The sequence below is a fragment of the Perna viridis genome, chromosome 2 (assembly GCF_037379345.1).
Source record: "Perna viridis isolate PV_CMFRI_1.1 ecotype Kerala chromosome 2, ASM3737934v1, whole genome shotgun sequence".
Classification (NCBI taxonomy): domain Eukaryota; kingdom Metazoa; phylum Mollusca; class Bivalvia; order Mytilida; family Mytilidae; genus Perna; species Perna viridis.
Window position 1 is genome coordinate 69,978,993 of NC_142446.1, and position 17,708 is coordinate 69,996,700.

General features: G+C 31.6%; 2 protein-coding genes across 17 annotated transcripts in view; one reads left to right on the forward strand and one right to left on the reverse strand.

Moving 5' to 3' along the window:
* LOC148626720 (serine/threonine-protein kinase 26-like) overlaps positions 1 to 13,512 on the forward strand; it is a 30,666-nt gene extending 17,154 nt beyond the window's left edge. For 2 of the 16 annotated variants that reach the window (XM_088570964.1, XM_088570965.1), the window contains 7 exons: positions 1,158 to 1,220; positions 1,887 to 1,961; positions 2,853 to 2,960; positions 3,674 to 3,772; positions 6,841 to 6,951; positions 7,592 to 7,800; positions 8,873 to 13,512. In XM_088570964.1, the coding sequence (XP_088427090.1) occupies positions 1,158 to 1,220; positions 1,887 to 1,961; positions 2,853 to 2,960; positions 3,674 to 3,772; positions 6,841 to 6,951; positions 7,592 to 7,800; positions 8,873 to 8,882 (675 nt within the window). In that variant the 3' untranslated portion in view covers positions 8,883 to 13,512. The remainder of the gene's footprint in view (positions 1 to 1,157; positions 1,221 to 1,886; positions 1,962 to 2,852; positions 2,961 to 3,673; positions 3,773 to 6,840; positions 6,952 to 7,591; positions 7,801 to 8,872) is intronic. The other 14 variants (XM_088570966.1, XM_088570970.1, XM_088570972.1 and 11 more) reach the window with 12 other exon arrangements.
* Positions 13,513 to 15,651: 2,139 nt separating this feature from the next.
* LOC148626721 (uncharacterized) overlaps positions 15,652 to 17,708 on the reverse strand; it is a 28,328-nt gene continuing 26,271 nt past the window's right edge. Inside the window, exons 24-25 of the mRNA XM_088570981.1 lie at positions 17,298 to 17,462; positions 15,652 to 16,464 (exon numbers count right to left, since the gene is read on the reverse strand). Coding sequence (XP_088427107.1) covers positions 16,402 to 16,464; positions 17,298 to 17,462 — 228 coding nt within the window. The 3' untranslated portion in view covers positions 15,652 to 16,401. The remainder of the gene's footprint in view (positions 16,465 to 17,297; positions 17,463 to 17,708) is intronic.

Below are 17,708 nucleotides of genomic sequence, written 5' to 3' on the forward strand. Positions count from 1 at the left end.
GCAATACTCTATATTAATGTATGTATTATTATCCTTATGTATTTCTGAGATTGCTTAGATCCTCATTTTTAGCTTAATTGTCCTTTGTGGCAATTGGATACAATGGACAGACTTAGTCATGACAACATTTTTGTTTAAACTTGCCGGCCAGAAATTCCACATTTCTGCCTACCTGTAAACTGGGCCAACTCTTTCAGGACCCAACTATTTTTTATTGTTGGCTTTGTAAAACAGCCCTGCAAATTCCACCTTGAATGGGGACTTACCATGATTTTATGTTTTCATCTGTTCATTTGTCAGTGCACTCTTCAGTACTTCATGAATGCAAGTCCACTTAAAATTTTGTTGAAACTTTGTAGAAAGGTAGATGTCATTGTTTACATTGTTTTTAGGGTAAATTTTAATATGCCATGTATCCTTGTTGAAATGCCTCGCTGTCATTTTGATTCAACCAATTTTATGTGAGTCATGAGACATTTGTTTTGCATTGACATTTTATTGGTGGCTTTAAATATAAGATGACTTATTAATCTGCTTATGCTTGTTCTTTGAGGACAAAATATATGTTGTATGCAGAATGCTTAAACAGTTCAACACTCAATAGTTTTTTTTTTGCAGGTTCTCATAGTAAAAACAGTATTGCATGTATAATAGATATGTTAGAACTAGATGTTTCACATTTTGCTTTTGGTTGTATATTTAAATAAATTTAGGGGTTCAAATTACATAAACAAAAAATTATGAGGATATTACCTCAGAGTCATAACTGTTGTATTATCTAAGTGAATAGATTAAACTAAGATTTTCAAGATGGTTAAAGCTACAAAAAAAAATGTCTTCCCTGCTATCCTACCTACCCTAGTTTTTTCGTGCCCACCCTAAACATCTGATGGCCATTTTGCTCAAGCACTGTAAAAATTTAGATTGTTTCCCCAATAACTCTATGTAAAATGTTAGAAATGTTTTTGAAAAATAAAACAATTTCCCTTCCTACCTACCTTATTTTTTTTCCAGTAGCAGGAAACAAGACTTAAATTTTTTGGGCCCAACCTTCTGAATTATTGATTTGAACCCCTGCTGCTGTCTATCATATCTCTATGGCATTTTTTTTTTTCTGAGCATGATATGTGAAAGCATGGTCTATTTGTGTGTTACAGAACTATAACATTCATTCAAGAAAACCAGAAAGAATGGAAACACAGCCATATAATCACCCAACTGTAAGTTTATCTATAGCCTTTGCTCTTTATACCCTCTTGACCTTTAACCCTAATGCTTGAAGAATTTGATTGGATAACCTTCTTTTATGTTATTTATAGCCTTGGGTCCATATGACCATGGAGGATGAGGAATAGTTCTTTTAGTATTAGAATCCATTGACATGCATGCATTTCATGAATTTAACAGAGTTGTCTACTGAAAAACAGTTTTTAACATTTTTCTAGCTCACAGTTGTCTGTGATAATCCCCAGAAAACATAGCTTTCCTATTAAATCTATGTGTAACTTATGTCTTTTGTCTTTTACTATTCATACTGAGTGATTTTAATTACACTAACACTATTTTGAGGTTTCTCTGTGGATAAGAACAGAGCTGACATTTTAAAAGATGTAGAATTATTTACTGATTGAAGGTTAAACTTGTTATTTTTGGTTGTTAGCCATAATCTTCAAGAGTTGTTCTTTGAATTGAAATCAGGAAGTGGAAAAGGGGGACTTTTATATCGGCCTTTTGGCATTTGTAGAAATTCGCACGTATGTGGACTTGTGAAATGGATTTTAATTTTTAGCCTCTTAAGGTTGAGCTGTTACTAAGTAACCAATCACAATAAGTAGGGAAAATTGAATTACTTAAAACTTCAATGTTATCTCATCTATATATCTCAGCGGGTTCCTTTCGGCCCGATAATTCATGGACGCACTGAGTCAGCACCAGTGTTGAGTGATCATAGAGAAAACCTTGTAAGTTTTTACGTCTATATCTTATAAACACTTAGCACCTATGTATCTTCCTTGGCTTAGTTAATTTTCATTATGATATGTTACTGAGTTGACTTACCATAATTGTCTGTGGATGCTGGAGCATTTAAAGGCTTCAGGCTTTCGTTTTAAACATAATTGCTTATCCATATAACGATCTGAATTGTATCAGATATTTTGCTCAGCTTGTGCTTTGTGTGCTGTGTTTAAAGTTTTTTTAGATGAATTTTCAGTGTCAAATAAATGGACAATAAGTCCCTCACTGAATTTTCATGCAATAGGAATAATACTTAAAGTTAGCTTGAGATTGTGGTACATTTCACTGAACACCAATATGTCATTGGAAGCTGCAGTCATTTTCACAAGCATTAAAAATATCTATATAAGCATAACAATATCTTATGTTAAAAAACAGAGATAGGCAATGCTAACTTATTGTAATAATTGAAATGGTTTAAAAATCTTGCTTTTCTATAAAGATAAAAATCTTGTTTTGGAATTATATAATCTCATAATAATATATTATTTTTGCATCAGTTTTTGTACATTTATATATTTTTCCCCTTATTGGAAAAAAAATGTTTTTTTTTTAATTAATAACTTTCTTTTGTGATTGACCAATGATTATTGTATTTGGTACATGTATTACATCTTTGGGTGGTTTGTGATTTTTTTATAGCATTCTTTTTGTTGACATTGAATATTCATTAGTATTTTGTTATTTTACATGAATATTCATAAGCATTTTGTTTAATGTTGACATGAATATTTATAAGCATTCTTTGTTATATTGCCATGAAAATATATTAGCATTCTCTTATTTTGACAATAGGATTTGATGAGCTTTTGTGATGTGATGCTTGCTATTTACAGGGTGCTCCTATACATCAACGTAGTCATTCTGATGAAGTACAACCCCTACCACCTTCATATTATTCTGTGTATCCTGCAAACTCCTCCAATCATGTTAATCGAGACCGAGTAAGTCTTCCAACACTGCTTTGATCTTGATTTTTTTTCGGAAAAATTGTCTTTTCCACTCACTCATAATGTTCAAATATCTACTAAAGTAAATTAGCACAAAGTGAACATTACAGAAAACTTAGTTGTTGTTTTTTTTTTGGAGGAATTTCCTTTTTCTATTGCACTGGTTCTAAAAATATGCATCACCATATAAAACATTGAAATGACTTTCGGGTACATGGCTATTACCATTCACATTTAGTGACAGACTAAGTATCCTGCATGATTGTTATGGCAAAGATATCAAATACCTTCAGAAAAATTTACACCAGAAATGGAATTAACACATAGAATGTACTAAACTGACTGTTGCTAATGGGTGAATTTACTAGTAGTGTAGCCAAGTGTTGAAGGTTTGAGATTTATCTGTATACTAATGAAGTGAAATGTGTAATTTAAAAGAGCAAAGAGCTATTTCAGTGAAAAGATAAATTATTTAACCATGTATAGGGTTTAGGTCAGGGACTTTATCCTATATCTTGCAATCTGTCTCTTCCTTTGACCACATCAGAATAAAGTGGTACTGTTCAAGCTCTTTCTTAAAAATATATGCATTTCTGTACACATACACCTGGCTTTCAATATTATACATACATGTACGTGTATGCTGAAAATCTGTAAAATATTTTACTGCTTATGAATAATATTGTTGTCTTTCTGTCTTCATTTAGCCTGTGTCACGTCCAAAATCTCAGTATGATATACCCACCAATGTTCAACCAACTCCATACGGGGCAAACAAGGGCCCTGAATATGCTCAGTATAGACAAGTGAGTCAGGGGCCTGATGGTATAATGTATATTTGATAAAACCCTTATATTACACATTTCTTCTAAGTATTAATCTTTTATATTTTACCTCTCACATATTATTTATTATTTAATCTAATATTTACTGGATGAATTGTTGGTCATTTTTCTGATTTTCATTGAGACAATTTTGATGCTTGCTTGATTTGGCTGAAAATGACCACTCTTCATCAGAGCAACACACTAATGGCATGTGGTATATTTATGATATGTATTTAGTTCTCTACTTGTATATTTACAATTTTAACATGCAATTATAAACATGGTAGCAGTTTACTTTGAATCACTCTACAAGCATGTTGGTAACAAAAAATTGTAAATATTAAGTTATAGAGGCAGTTATCTTGGACTGAGAAGAAAATGAGATACAACACGTGAATCTCATGCACTTGTTTCTGGCTGGTTACTATCAAATATCATTATATGATTGTAATCTGACATTGATGGAAACAAGTGCCTGTTCTTGGGAGAGAAGATTTGTTCTGAAACATTATTTACATAAAAAGTAATAGGTCAAACTTGAACTTCAGGGTCAAATGGCCACCCCTGTCCTATATAGTATCAAAAACATGCTGTCCTAGATCTATGAATTGAAAGAGCATATGTGTGTGTACATGTGTGAGTAATTTGCCTCCGGGCTGTCAGTTAGCAGAAGGGGTGAAACTGATTTTTCAGTATTATTTATTCAAGATAATTTTGTGAAAAATTTCTACAATCATTGTACCATTAGCATAATGATTTTGAAAGACTTATTTCCCAAGCTTCGCAACGGTATGCAACTTTAAGATGTCATTTGTCCTGGTAATTCACAGTGAAACTTTGAAAACTACTTTTTTAACATGTAAAGTAATGGAAATTGTGGAAGAAGAAAGTGAAATTGTCAAACAGCAAGCTATGCTAGAGGAACAACAATTCTCTTTGTATTGGCTCATGTAATCAATTTTTCATGTTAACATCGTAAACTGCAGAACGTAAGTCCGGTGAAAGAAGTTGGAATTTAAATAAACATTTAAGGTTAAGAAAGTGATTTAGGTTGAGTGAACGAGAGGTGGAGGTGGAAGTTCTTTGTAGGAATAAAGCATGAAAGAAACAGGCTTAATTCAAAAAATCATAGTGGTTTATATTCAAAAGAGAAATTCAAATTTAGGATCAAATTCAAAGAAGCATTTCAGGTTGTATTTTAAGAAGTAAATGGGGTGGAGAGGACGAGGTTTGAAATCATGATAAGAAAACTCCTAAAGAAATTTGGATTTAAGATGGGAACTTAGGGCAAGAGGTAGAATTTTATTTGATAATGGACAAAGGTAGATGGAAGAACACAGATATAAGCTGTTTAAAGGTCAAAATATAGGATTAAATGTTCAAAACCTTTCGATCAGTACCACTTGGTAACAGACTTGATTCTATGACAGGAAGTACTTTTGAACATTTCCTTAATAATTTTATTTGCTAAAACAAATACTAATTACACTGTAACAAAATATATTTTTAAACAAATGCATGACATAACTATATTGTGTAGCAATTTCATTTATTTTCTTGCATGGAGAATGAGAAAGTGTTTTTAAATGACTCTTCCAGAAAAATGATACTGCAGTTTGATGCTAAACCCCAGATGTTCATGTTTTCAGCAATTTTTTCTATCAACCTTCGATGTTAAAACAATTTCGGACTCTGTAAAAATATCCCTATATCTTGTGTACATTGGCAGTATGCAATTAATGTATATTTCTTGAATTCAGAATAAAATGATTTAATTTTAATTTTTGATCTATTTTGCTAGTAAGCCAGGGGTTTTGAGAAACATATTTGTGAAGTTCAAATTTCTTATACAGATATTTGCTGATAAAAATCCAGAATGGGGAAATATCGTGTCTCTCTGTATGATAAAAGGTATTTTTTCTTACTTTCTGGGATTTCCCTGTCTTTTCTCTTGAAAAGCCATGAAAAAATATCATGACAAAAGTAACAAATTTCCATGACAATATTGATCAGTAAAAGTCTCTTTAGTAGTTTTTATTTAATTTAATGTCAAGTTGACACAAATAGGTGTTTTTTATACCCCCATTTTACAAGTGAGATGGGTGGGGGTATATAGTTGCAGTCTTTTTTCTGGAATGTTTTTTTATCAACAGAGCTTGAAAAGAGACTTGTATTGTTTATGACACCTTTTTAATAAATATGCTGTTATTGGTAAAGCACTTTAAATGTACTCTTGAAAATAACTTCACTACAGTTATTTTATTTAGTATTGAAGTCTAATGCCTACATAAGCTATTTATTTTTTCATATATGTGTTTTCAAGCTTTATATACATGTATAAGCATTGTGCATCATTGCAGGGATATGCATATGCTGCAGAAGTTTCTATATATATATTGCAGGATTTCCAGTCTTCATGTACATTGTATCACATATATGTCATTGACAGGTGTTTTTATGGAAGATTGTTGTTCTAATGAATTAGAAAAAATTAGGAACTTTCAGTATTACATCAATGTTAAAAAACAAGAATTTTACTTTGTTTGAGTTTGTTGACATCCTAATATATTTGCAAGACTTTCCTGAATTGAAAAAATGCAAATAAGTTTAATTTATTTTTCAAATATGTCTTTGACTAAGCCCAATTTATTAGGCTTGCTTAATTTGCTTCCATAGTTTCAATTACATATATACACCTCATATCTCATTGACATATTTCAAACTTGTACAAGTTTTCTTCCTTGCATAAGTGTTCAATGTATTTTCTTTCCACATTTCTTTCAGATGAATATTGTGCATGTAATAAATGTAAATGAAAAAGGGTCAAGTGTTTCTTTCTGTTTGTCTATGCATAAATTAGCATTTTGTAATATGTAGCTTGAAATATTATTGAACTTTCTATTTGTCTTTGTGTGAATTAGCATTTTTTTTTAATATGTAGCTAGAAGTATCTTATCTCTTCTGTTAAATGATCAATGACTTGCAGCGTATATCACATTTCATCATATAACATGAAAGGTGAACTATATTACATTTTTGTTTCGTAGAATCGCCAGCCAGCGCCACAGCCTCCTGGTCCGGGTCGACCCACGTCCATGATAGATGTATCACGTCAGTCTTCCAGTCTCTCTAATACAGTTGTACCTTTATTAAATTCAGTGAGTCAAGTGTGAAAGTATTTTTGTTTTTGTATTGGGAATTTTCATGTGTCACAAAACACAATTTTGAGTTTGATTGATAAGATGTTCTGAAATACATGAAATATCTGTCATAGGTCATGAAATTAAAATCAATCAAGTTTTAGAAGAAATATATATTTTCCTTTGAATTCATTTAAAGTGTGAAACATCATAACATTCCATATCTTTGTTTAATGACTTGAATTATATGTTTTGTATTACTAAGGTGGGTCATTTCTGTATATGTTTTGTCGTACTAAGGTAACTCATTTCTGTATTTTTTTGTCCAAGCAATTTAATTTCAAGTTTTCAGTCAAGACTATAGAAAGTGGGTTTATTGTGAAGTTATGAAGTTTCTTGTATTTACAAAGAACTTTCCTTTACTGCTGCAAAATGTCATCAGTATTGTAAAAGATTTGAGATTGTGTTGATGTCACTAAGAATTTTTACAAACCAACAGAAGTCATTTTAAAAAAAGTCATGTGATGAAACAATTTTGTTTTCAAGTCTGTAGAGGATATGTGGATTGACTGAATGATCATTCAGATTACTTTTCATAGCAATAAATTAAGATTATATTGATCACTTCATCTTTATTTAATTGTCTCCTTTATATTAGTTAAAGTCAGACTATTATGAGGATTACAGACGCAATGGAAGACCTGTTCAAAGAACAGAAACTGTTGATGAACTCAGGAATGCTTTTGAATTGGTTGAGAGGTCATGTCCTGGTATTGTAGATGAGTTTATAACAAGTGTCGTCAGTCGAATAGCATCTGTATCCCAGGGTGGTGTCGATGTCAGGCGAGCTGTAGATAAGATCAAAAGGTAAATATTTTGAAAATATCAAAATATGTAAGATGTATTCTAAAATTCACTTGAAAAATTTAAGGAGTAGGAAATCATCCCAATTTAGTAGTCTAGGTTACCAGATTGAATAACAAAACAAATGGAAATAAGCCATTTTTTTTTACACCTTTTTAGTTGTAGTAAAACTAGCACAGTAGATACACCTAAGTTGTCAGTGAATTGTGAAAATCTGAATGAATTTGAAAAAGCTATTTAATGTTGGTTGGAAAGATTTGTGATCATTATATTAAGGTATACCCCTGTTTTTGGACTGATAATTAGGGCATACCACCTATCTTTCAACTGGCCATTTGTTAGGGTATACCACCTATCTTTCGACTGATAATTAGAGCATATCACCTATCTTTCGACTGGCAGGTTGTTAAGGCATATCACCTACCTTTCGACTGATTATTAGGGCATACCACCTATATTTCAACTGGTTGTTATGGCATACCACCTATCTTTCGACCGGTTGTTAGGGCATACCACTATGTCCACTGTTTGTATTTCTGTTTATGCATAGAATGATATTTGTGAAATCTGAGTAATCTGACTGTTAACAGTAAGTTTTGGGACTGTCCTATCATGTACTTCAAAGCCATTCATTCAAATAGGCACAAAAATTGAACAGACATTTTAAATGATTAAGTGTACTGTGCCATTAAAGTTTGTAATACACAACTTTCACATTCACTTCCGTTCTGGTAAAGTTCTTTAATTATATCAAAGTAAACTGGGGTTAACAGGCACAAGATCGGAAAGACATTGTAATGGGAGCCAAGGGAAACAGAAACTTGCTTCTATCACTACAAAGAATTTTTGAAGGAGAGGCATTTCAGATATTTTTATAATTGGAGATGTATTTCCACATCACTATAACTGTTCTTGTAGCCTTTAAATCAGACATCCTGTCTTTGTCTTTTATAAAATCATATACTGTACCAGTTTCCACCTGATTAGACTGTGAAAGTCATCTATTCTAATCTGATAGAATCTTAAACATTGACTACTACACACAATCATTGAACCTTCATGTTATTTTTTCCAGACCATCATAGCAGTTAAATGTATAGTAGTAAAACCAGTTAGCATTAAGTTAACAAACTACAGACTGAGTCAACTGTGATAACGACATTTCCGCTGTTAGAAAGTGCTGATTCAAGGTCTGAATGGAAAAAAAAAAAGATGGTGCTGTCCTTCATAATAAAACTCCCAGAGCCAGGCTTGTTACAACAGACCAGAGATGAATTGAATTCTGGGATATGTATCAATGTTCTATTTAATATTTATTGGTTTTTTTTTGTGATGGTGCCATAACATATGAGTTATTTGCAAGTCTGAGGATTTTCTGTAATGCAATTAAATTCTTTGTATTTTACTAACCAGAAAGTTCGAAAATACTCAGACTTGAGAGTTTTCAATGTCATATGGCACAAATCCTGAAGTTGGATTTCATTTGTACTAAATTTGTTACATTGAGAATTAAGACTGAAAAATCATAGTAATTCCAATAGGGCCATACATGATGATTCATTGAGACATTCAAATCTGATGTTTATTAACCACATCACAGTTGTTTTGACATAACAGTGTCTTGGAAATCATTTTAGTATCACAGCAGTATTCTGGTTTAGAAAATACCAGGCAGTACCTACATGGTAAAACAATTAATTTGCCTTTAATTCAGATTATTAATGAAATCTGATTTCAGGAGATTATCTGGGTGTCAGCTGTCACCTGTGATTTCAATCTTTACTAATTTAAATTATTACTAATTCTCAGATAAAAACTTGTTTGCCTCCCAAATATCTGTTTAATACATTGTATTTGGTTACAATATCTGATTCATTGCCATATAGATTGATAATTATTGTTGAATTAATTTGACATGCTGAAAACTAGGATCACTTTTGTTGTATATTTCATTTGATCATTTATTTATTATGTAAAATTATAGGTTTAATCTACACATGTACATGTATAATGATTATATTTATATGATCTTATTGAATTTACTATTGATGGATTTGATGGTGGATTTTTTTTTAATTCTGGTTCCATATTTCATCTCAAAATACTGTGTTTTACTGAAAAAAAGGAAAGCATTGTCCTACCAAATACGAGACAACAGCAAGAAACAAATAATTTTAAGATTTTAAGAGTTTTGAGGTTTCCACTATAACAGAGGAGTATAGGTGAACTTATATGCATGGATGGATATTGAATGTTAGAATCAATAAAAGAGATAATAAATGATCTACGAGAGTGTCTTTGTTAAGGATGTGTGTTGAATATTCAAGAAAAGTGTGAAATATTGTATTAAATATATATTGTGGTATACATAGTTTAAAAAGTAATACACTTGTAGACTTGGTTCAGTAATTTGAGCCTTTGTGAAGATGCAATTCTGCATGCATGTATCATAGACTATTAGGTTTTAATCCCAGTGTCAGGCAATATATAGTTGCGATGAGAACCTTTTTATGGTGTTGATAAGAAGCGTTCAGAGTAACCAGATATTTTGACTTTAAAACCAAAGGATGAGTGCCTAGCATACATCTTGTAGAAAATCAGATTAAGTGGGGAAAAAACAGGATGTGTGCTTAGCTAACATCCTGCAGAACATCAGATTAAGTGCCAGTGGAAGAAAATGTGCCCTATGCAACACTTCAGAAGTTCATTGTCACTAGTTTTGGGTTATGCATTGCCACCTTTTAGAGAGAAGCGGTCATGTGATAATCTTTGGCTAGTGATATTATAGGTAGCTAGATAGATAGTTCCTTAGAAAAATGGTAGTGTACAATTGCTTTGGAATTTCACTACAGAATGGTTATGTCTTTCACTGTGGAAGAACTTTTGTTCATGGATTTTACACTTCATGGTCATACCTAGTTATATATTGGGTTTTGACTTCACAGTTTGGTTTATAATCATTATTTATGAGGAACTAATATTATGTCTTGAATGAAATCTTTGGTTTGAAAAAAAAAATAAAAAAAAAATGCTGCCATATGGACAACAATTCTTTCACAGTAGGTTATTTACATAATTCAGGGGAAAAAGTGCTTTCCTTTATTAATTCAGGCAGCTTCTTGGCTTGGACATTCCTACTACATGTATGAAAACCTTGGAAATAGATTGTTTGCAAGCTTAAAGGAAGCATATTGTATGCCTCTTACTTTCTTTGTAGGTTTTGTTATTAAATCAGCAGAACACCTGATATTTTTGTCAATGTTTTCCATGGTTAATTTTTTTTCTCATAATACTGTTGCATTTATTTTCATCAAAGAATAATGAAGAAGCAATATACAATACTTAAAAAATGTGAAAGTGTGTGAACATAGTGAAGCAATGTTGACACCAGGTACACTTAAGTAGGGATCCAAAATTTAATGAACTGGTTCCAGTTCTTGTTATGTAACACCCTGTCAGTAACAGTAAACAAAACAAGAGATTCCTTGTAGTAACACACCAGTATAGTCATTATATTGCTTCTTAGAAGGTTCACAAGAGCTGTTCCATTGAGATATACAAGGTATGGGGGGAAAAGCATTTTTTGCCTGTGACCCCCATAGAAACAATTTTAAGCGATGTCTGTATACTTAATTCAGTATGTCAAGAGTTCTTGAAATTTGATTGATGTCTGCTCCCCCCATCAACTGTAAGAGTTGTTTGAATGGAACAGCCCAAATGAATGAAAAGGTAATAGTGCATTCCCGGTGAAGACAGTTAAATCCAGACTTGATAGATTTATCTCATAAAGCTATGGTAGTACTATTTATTTTAATGTCTATCAATATTCAGGGTAGATATGTGTGGTTCTACTTCACATAAAGACAGAAAAGAAAGAATAATTTTGTTCAGAAAGAGCTGATTGTTATTTCCTGATGTTGTACTCGCTGAGCAGTAGTACTTCTGTTACTTCCTGATGTTGTACTCGCTGAGCAGTAGTACTTCCATGGTTCTTGTAGAAATCCTATTTTGACACTTGCTGATATTTTATTGTGAATACAGGAGTAAAAGACATAATGTTCATTCTGCTTTTAACAAGATGAAAGTTTAAAATTTTTGCTCCATTATTCCTTTAAAACTATACACGTTATGTCAGTATGTCCTTATAATACCTTTAATATTTTCATTCAAATCATTGTTCAGTAAAGCAGCAGGTCTTTGCTGTGTTGTCATTCCTGAAAAAGCCATTCATGTTTGCAGTAAAGGATTTAGAAAATGGAATCTCCCTTTTTTGGTTTATAAAAATTCTTTATAATTACTGGTACATGGTCTCGAAACAAAAGTACTGTCAAAATTCTACTTTGTATAACTGACAATCTTAAGGGATGCTTTACTGAGGATTATGCAAGAGACCATAGTTCACCAGATAGCCTATTTATTTACCATTTTACCTCTATGTGTAAAACTATCCATTGCTATTGGTTAGTTCAGTAATTGGGCACGTATGGGAATAATTTTGTTTATGTTAAATTTCTTTCGTGAAATAAAATATTTGCTGCCCAATATGCAGTTCTATTTTTTTTTTTTGTTTGTTTATTTTATTCTGTTTATCCATGAAATATTGCAGTGTTTTTATCATTATCAATTGTGTCACAGAACAGTAAATATGGGAGGGAAAATTTCTGCCATAATGTGTTTAACTTTTTAGAAATATTTTTAAAAGCTTAGCTATTCAAGGAATATTTGGAAATTGGGTTCAGAAATATTGATGATTTTGTGTTTGTAATGTGTTGGTCTTTGAATTAAAATATTCCAAGTGCCTTTCTGAGTTACTTTACAAATCTTTGAAAGATTTATTTGGACTTCGTAGGATTGCACATTAAAAATACTTCAAGTTGGGGCCAAATTGCTTCATTCCTTGCAGACAATCATTATGCCTTCAGGAATAGATTAACAATTCTGTGTATATGTTGTACATATGCATTTTTTTTTTATTAAATCTGTACAGTGAATAATCTAACTTGAGATTTTCTCCTTTTATTTGATTATTTTACATCAGCCTTTGTTATTGGTATGTCTAACTTCCTGGTGTTTTAAAGGCTAAGAAAATTAGAAACCAGCTTGTCTCAGTATTGTATTTTGAATGAATGTAAAATTTAACTGCCAAATGTTGCGAAATTGAAGAGAAATTTGAAAAATATAAATAAAAATTTCATTTATTTTTTCATTTTTCTGTGGCTACATTATAGCTTATATATTTCTATTCGAACTCATACTATATAAACAAACCAAATGGTATTTCAGTCTTTCTTTTTTTATATCAACATACATCAACAAAATTTGAGTTTATTTTTCAGGAAATGGCTTAGCTATGGCAAGATTTATTTCTCATTTCTTATTAGAAGTTATTGATACATAGTGTTCTATTATTATAACATATCCAATTTTAGTACTTCATATACCTTTGTAGTGGGCAAATTTTGTTGTGAAGTATATTGAGTTTTCAGCAAACTTTGCCTCGGTTTCTTGACATGAGCTTTGTGAAATCCTAAATGTGAGGAGAAGAAATAAAGATGTATTTATTTGCATCATTAATATTATAATGATTGTATATTAACAGAATTATTGTGTAAATATTTGCTTATAGTGTATATAATATATACATAATTATATATCATATCATTCCAAAGGATTTCTCAGATGTATTACTGAAAATAAATACATTTTAACTTGCAACTTGTTTTGGTTTTTAAACCAGGTTTATTCTTGTGTAGGTCTTCAGGTTTATTGCCAATTAATACAAGATGGTGTGTAGAAAAATATCAGTTTTGCAACTAATATTTATAGCTCATCTGGTGGGAAATGTGTCCATCGTCTATAAACTTTTTCAAACATCAATGAAACTACTGATAGATTGTGAACGAACTTTGCTTGAATGATCTTTAGGGTATCTTAAAGAATCTAGGAGTGGGGATTATTGATCTGGTGAAAAATATGGCCATCATTACCTAAATAGACAATTGGGGTCAAATTGCAGAATTTTGCAAATAAATGAAAAACAGATGGGCTTAGCTAAGGTCTAGTAAGCAGTAAAATTGTTCAGCATGTTGGGATGTACCTATGCCAAAATTTTCAAAAAGATCCGATAATGAATGAACGATTTATGGGTTCTGGAATTGCTTTTTTCCCGTAATTTTACATTTCCAACTTTGAAAATCTCTTAAACTACTGGATGAATTGAAACAAAACTAAGCTTGATAGTTACACAGAACATTTTAACAATCTGTGCATGGGAATTTTCGACTTTGCTAAAAAAACATGGCTTCCATTACTTAAAATAGACCATAGAGGTCAAATTTCTGAATTTTGCAAATAAATAAAAAAAAAGTTGGGTTTAGCTACTATCTGGCAGGGAGTAAAAGTGTTCGGCGTGATGAGTTGAATTTTTCAGACAGATGATTGAGTTACGGGTTTTGAAATGGATTTTTTCCCAATAAAAATCGAGAATTTATGGAAATAACTTGACACCAATGGGTTTAGCTGAAATTATGGGATAAAATTTATCAGCCTATGCTGAGATTTTCATTAAAATCTGTTGATCGATGCTGCCCTTGAAGAGTCAAAAATGACTGAGCGATTTATTTTATTATATGAAAACCAGGTGGATAACCAAGATACTCTAGCAACAATAGTACAGTAGGAACAAGAGTCCAGCTTTAGAAAGCTTAAAAGACTATTTTTGACCTGGTGAGTAATTCAGAGCCTCTAGTTATTTTATTCATGTTTGAGGTAGAGGAGTAACAAGATGTTGCTTGCTATGTTGTGTTTAGAATACTGTCACACCTGAAAAGGGGAGATACAGCAATAGTCATCTTGCAAAAGCACTGTGCCATATATCAAACATTCCCTCAAATAGAATCTTGAGAGATCTGTAACAGATGGACAGGCAAGGTGATTGCTATATTGCCCTCGCTCTACACAGGAAAAATTGCAACATGTTTTCATATGTTTTTAAACATTGGGAAACATGTTAAAAAGTTCTTAGAACTGGTATGGAAATATATCCATTTTTGCCCATTAAAACTCATTAACTGCATAATTTCCCAAATTAAAATGAAAATGTATGCCTTTAATGATTGAAATCCTCATAATGGTAAATTGCAAATTTCAAATGCCAATTTTATCACTACAGGAATTTAACTTGTAATACCAAGCAAGGACCTTTTTAGTTTTGTATTTTTAACAACATTTCTTCATTAAAAAATATATAAAGCACGAATGCCCTTCAAACCCTTAACATATACAACACATACAGATACATTTCACTTGGAAATGTGACTACTACACCCAGTTAAATAGTTCAGGGGAAAGCATTGGTATTCCATTGATGTAATGACTATTACACCATTAAATGTCTCAGGTAGTTAACTGGACGATTGACAAGGACTTATCAAGAGTTTACAAATATTTTTACTTAGACCTTGTGTCTAGGCAAGCTGAAAATTAGGAAAAAAAAACAAGAAATGAAGGTGTGAAAATACATACAAGAGATGAGGGACACGAAGCATTTTTAAATCCAAGGGGAGACAAAAATCCATGAACTCCTTGGATTTTTTTTTAATAGCATATACAATGATGATGTCCAGGGAATGGAGTAGGTCTTCTCTTAATAAAATCAGGATTACTTGATCAACTTCTTCAGTGCATGTACATGTAATTGACTGGTTCAACATCTATTTTAAAAGAAGGTGTACAGCTCCTTCTAAATTGTTCAATTAACCAGACAGTACCTAATATTTTGGTGATAATTATCAATGGGGCTCTATCCTGTCCACAGTAACTGCTGTCACAGATAAGAGAAAGAGTACACACAAATATTTTTCAAGTACTATTTTAATATCATACTTTAACAATTTAATTCAAAATCTCAACAATAATGTACACTTGAATTAGCCTCCATCACAATAAAGAGACCATTTGATTTGCACATGCCCTTTTTTTAAAACTTGATCTTCATGTATACAGAAAATTCAACTAAAAATTTGGAAAATACAACTCCAATTTCTGATAATAATTGATTTAAAATAAAAAAAAATTTCTGTATTTAGAATTTCAATAAATGATGTCATCTGGTAAAAATTTTCTTGTTCTCTTCGGCACTTTCTTTTAAACAGCTTTAACTCTTGAACATCACAATTTAATACTGACCAAGTGAATTTGTTTCTTTGCAGATCAAAAATATTTCATTGACTTTCCTGTGATATATAATCAAATTTATACAAATAATAAAAAACAATTTCTTATACCATCAAAAATCTAATTTTCAATTTGTTCCATTGCGTCACTTAATATGATAAGCTATTAGCACATAAGATTTGGCACTTCAACATATTTAACAACGGCTGAACACACAAGTTTTGAACTAAGTAAAAACCTAGTCCATTTTTTTTAATGCCCTACCACTCCAACATCAGGGCCATCCCGAGCTGTCAATTTAATGACACCTGTTGTCACTACCATATTACACTGTTGGGGTAACAGTTGTCCCATTCAGAGATCATAAATGTGAACACATGATAAAGATGGTTTTGATGACTGAGAATTCAATGTCCCTTCACTGACCTTTCATTTTACTGGACTTCTACTTTCAAATTTTAACTTCTTTGATGCAGGTGATGTAAATGGAACCTAAAAAAAATCGTAAGTGTTTCATAATTATTGGGTATGTGATTAAGCTTGGTGCACATTCCAAGTGCTACCAATAGTAAATGAAGTACAGCTCCCCCTAAGAATCATGCACAAGAAGACAATAAGTGATTCATGCAGACCTTTAGCATAAATATATTTCGGTTGGAAACTCTTCAAGATGCAGGACATTCAGCATGCTAAAATACCTGGTTTAACCCACCAGTTCTATCAGAAATGTCTGCAACAAGTCAGGATCATGGCATTAGTATCCACCTTTTAGGTTTTGACCCTGATATTGCCATTTGTAATACTGAATTTGATCTTGACTATTGCCTTGAGTTCACCAGTTTAGTGATTTTGTAAGCACAAAAAATATTTGGCAGTAAACTCTTTAGTATGCCGATTAGATATTGTTTTAAAAAATGAAAAAAATGCCAGAAAAAGTTGAATTTAGTAGAAATTAACATGAAATTCTCAGCTGAATTTTTCTATTAAAAACAGTGCAGGGAAATTTTGCCTCCAATATTTGTACACTATTTTAACACTGTAACAAATTGTTAATTCTGTCAAAATATACTCTATCGAAACAAACATTTTATATGTTACTTAAAGGATCAAGTCTACTTAAGATTAAATATGGTTTTTAGACAGATAAATACAAAACAGAATCATAATTTACAATGAAACGCAAAAAGAACTCAAGTCAACATATTCTACTTTTCATTGATAACCATTTTTACAGGCAGTTTAGACTTATGGTTAAGTTGGTTGTTCAAACATGCATTACATGTAAGCGGGGGTATAAAAAGATATAATCAATTAACCAAGCTTACCTTAGACCATTTCTCCAACAACTTTTCATATTCTGACATATAAAATGCAAACACTTCATCACAATCTCTTCTGACAACACTACCAGGGGGATTGTATGTTCTACAGTTATCTCTCACTAACAACATGTCTGAATGAAAGTCCTCATAGTGGCTATAGCTACCAGTCTGCTTACAGAAAACAAAAATTAACAGAACAATGTTACAATAGATGTCAACCTCATGAACAAGAAATAATTTGAGTAGACTCGCATGCCTGCTTCAAATCAAGTTAAATGTTAAGTCAGATTGATTCTAATTATTTTCTGTCATGCACACCTATACATAATGCCCAATCAAAATCTCTTCAACAGTTTAGTAGCAGGAATCTTGACATCTCAGTTTGACTAACAAGTGCATTTAAAACAAAATCCT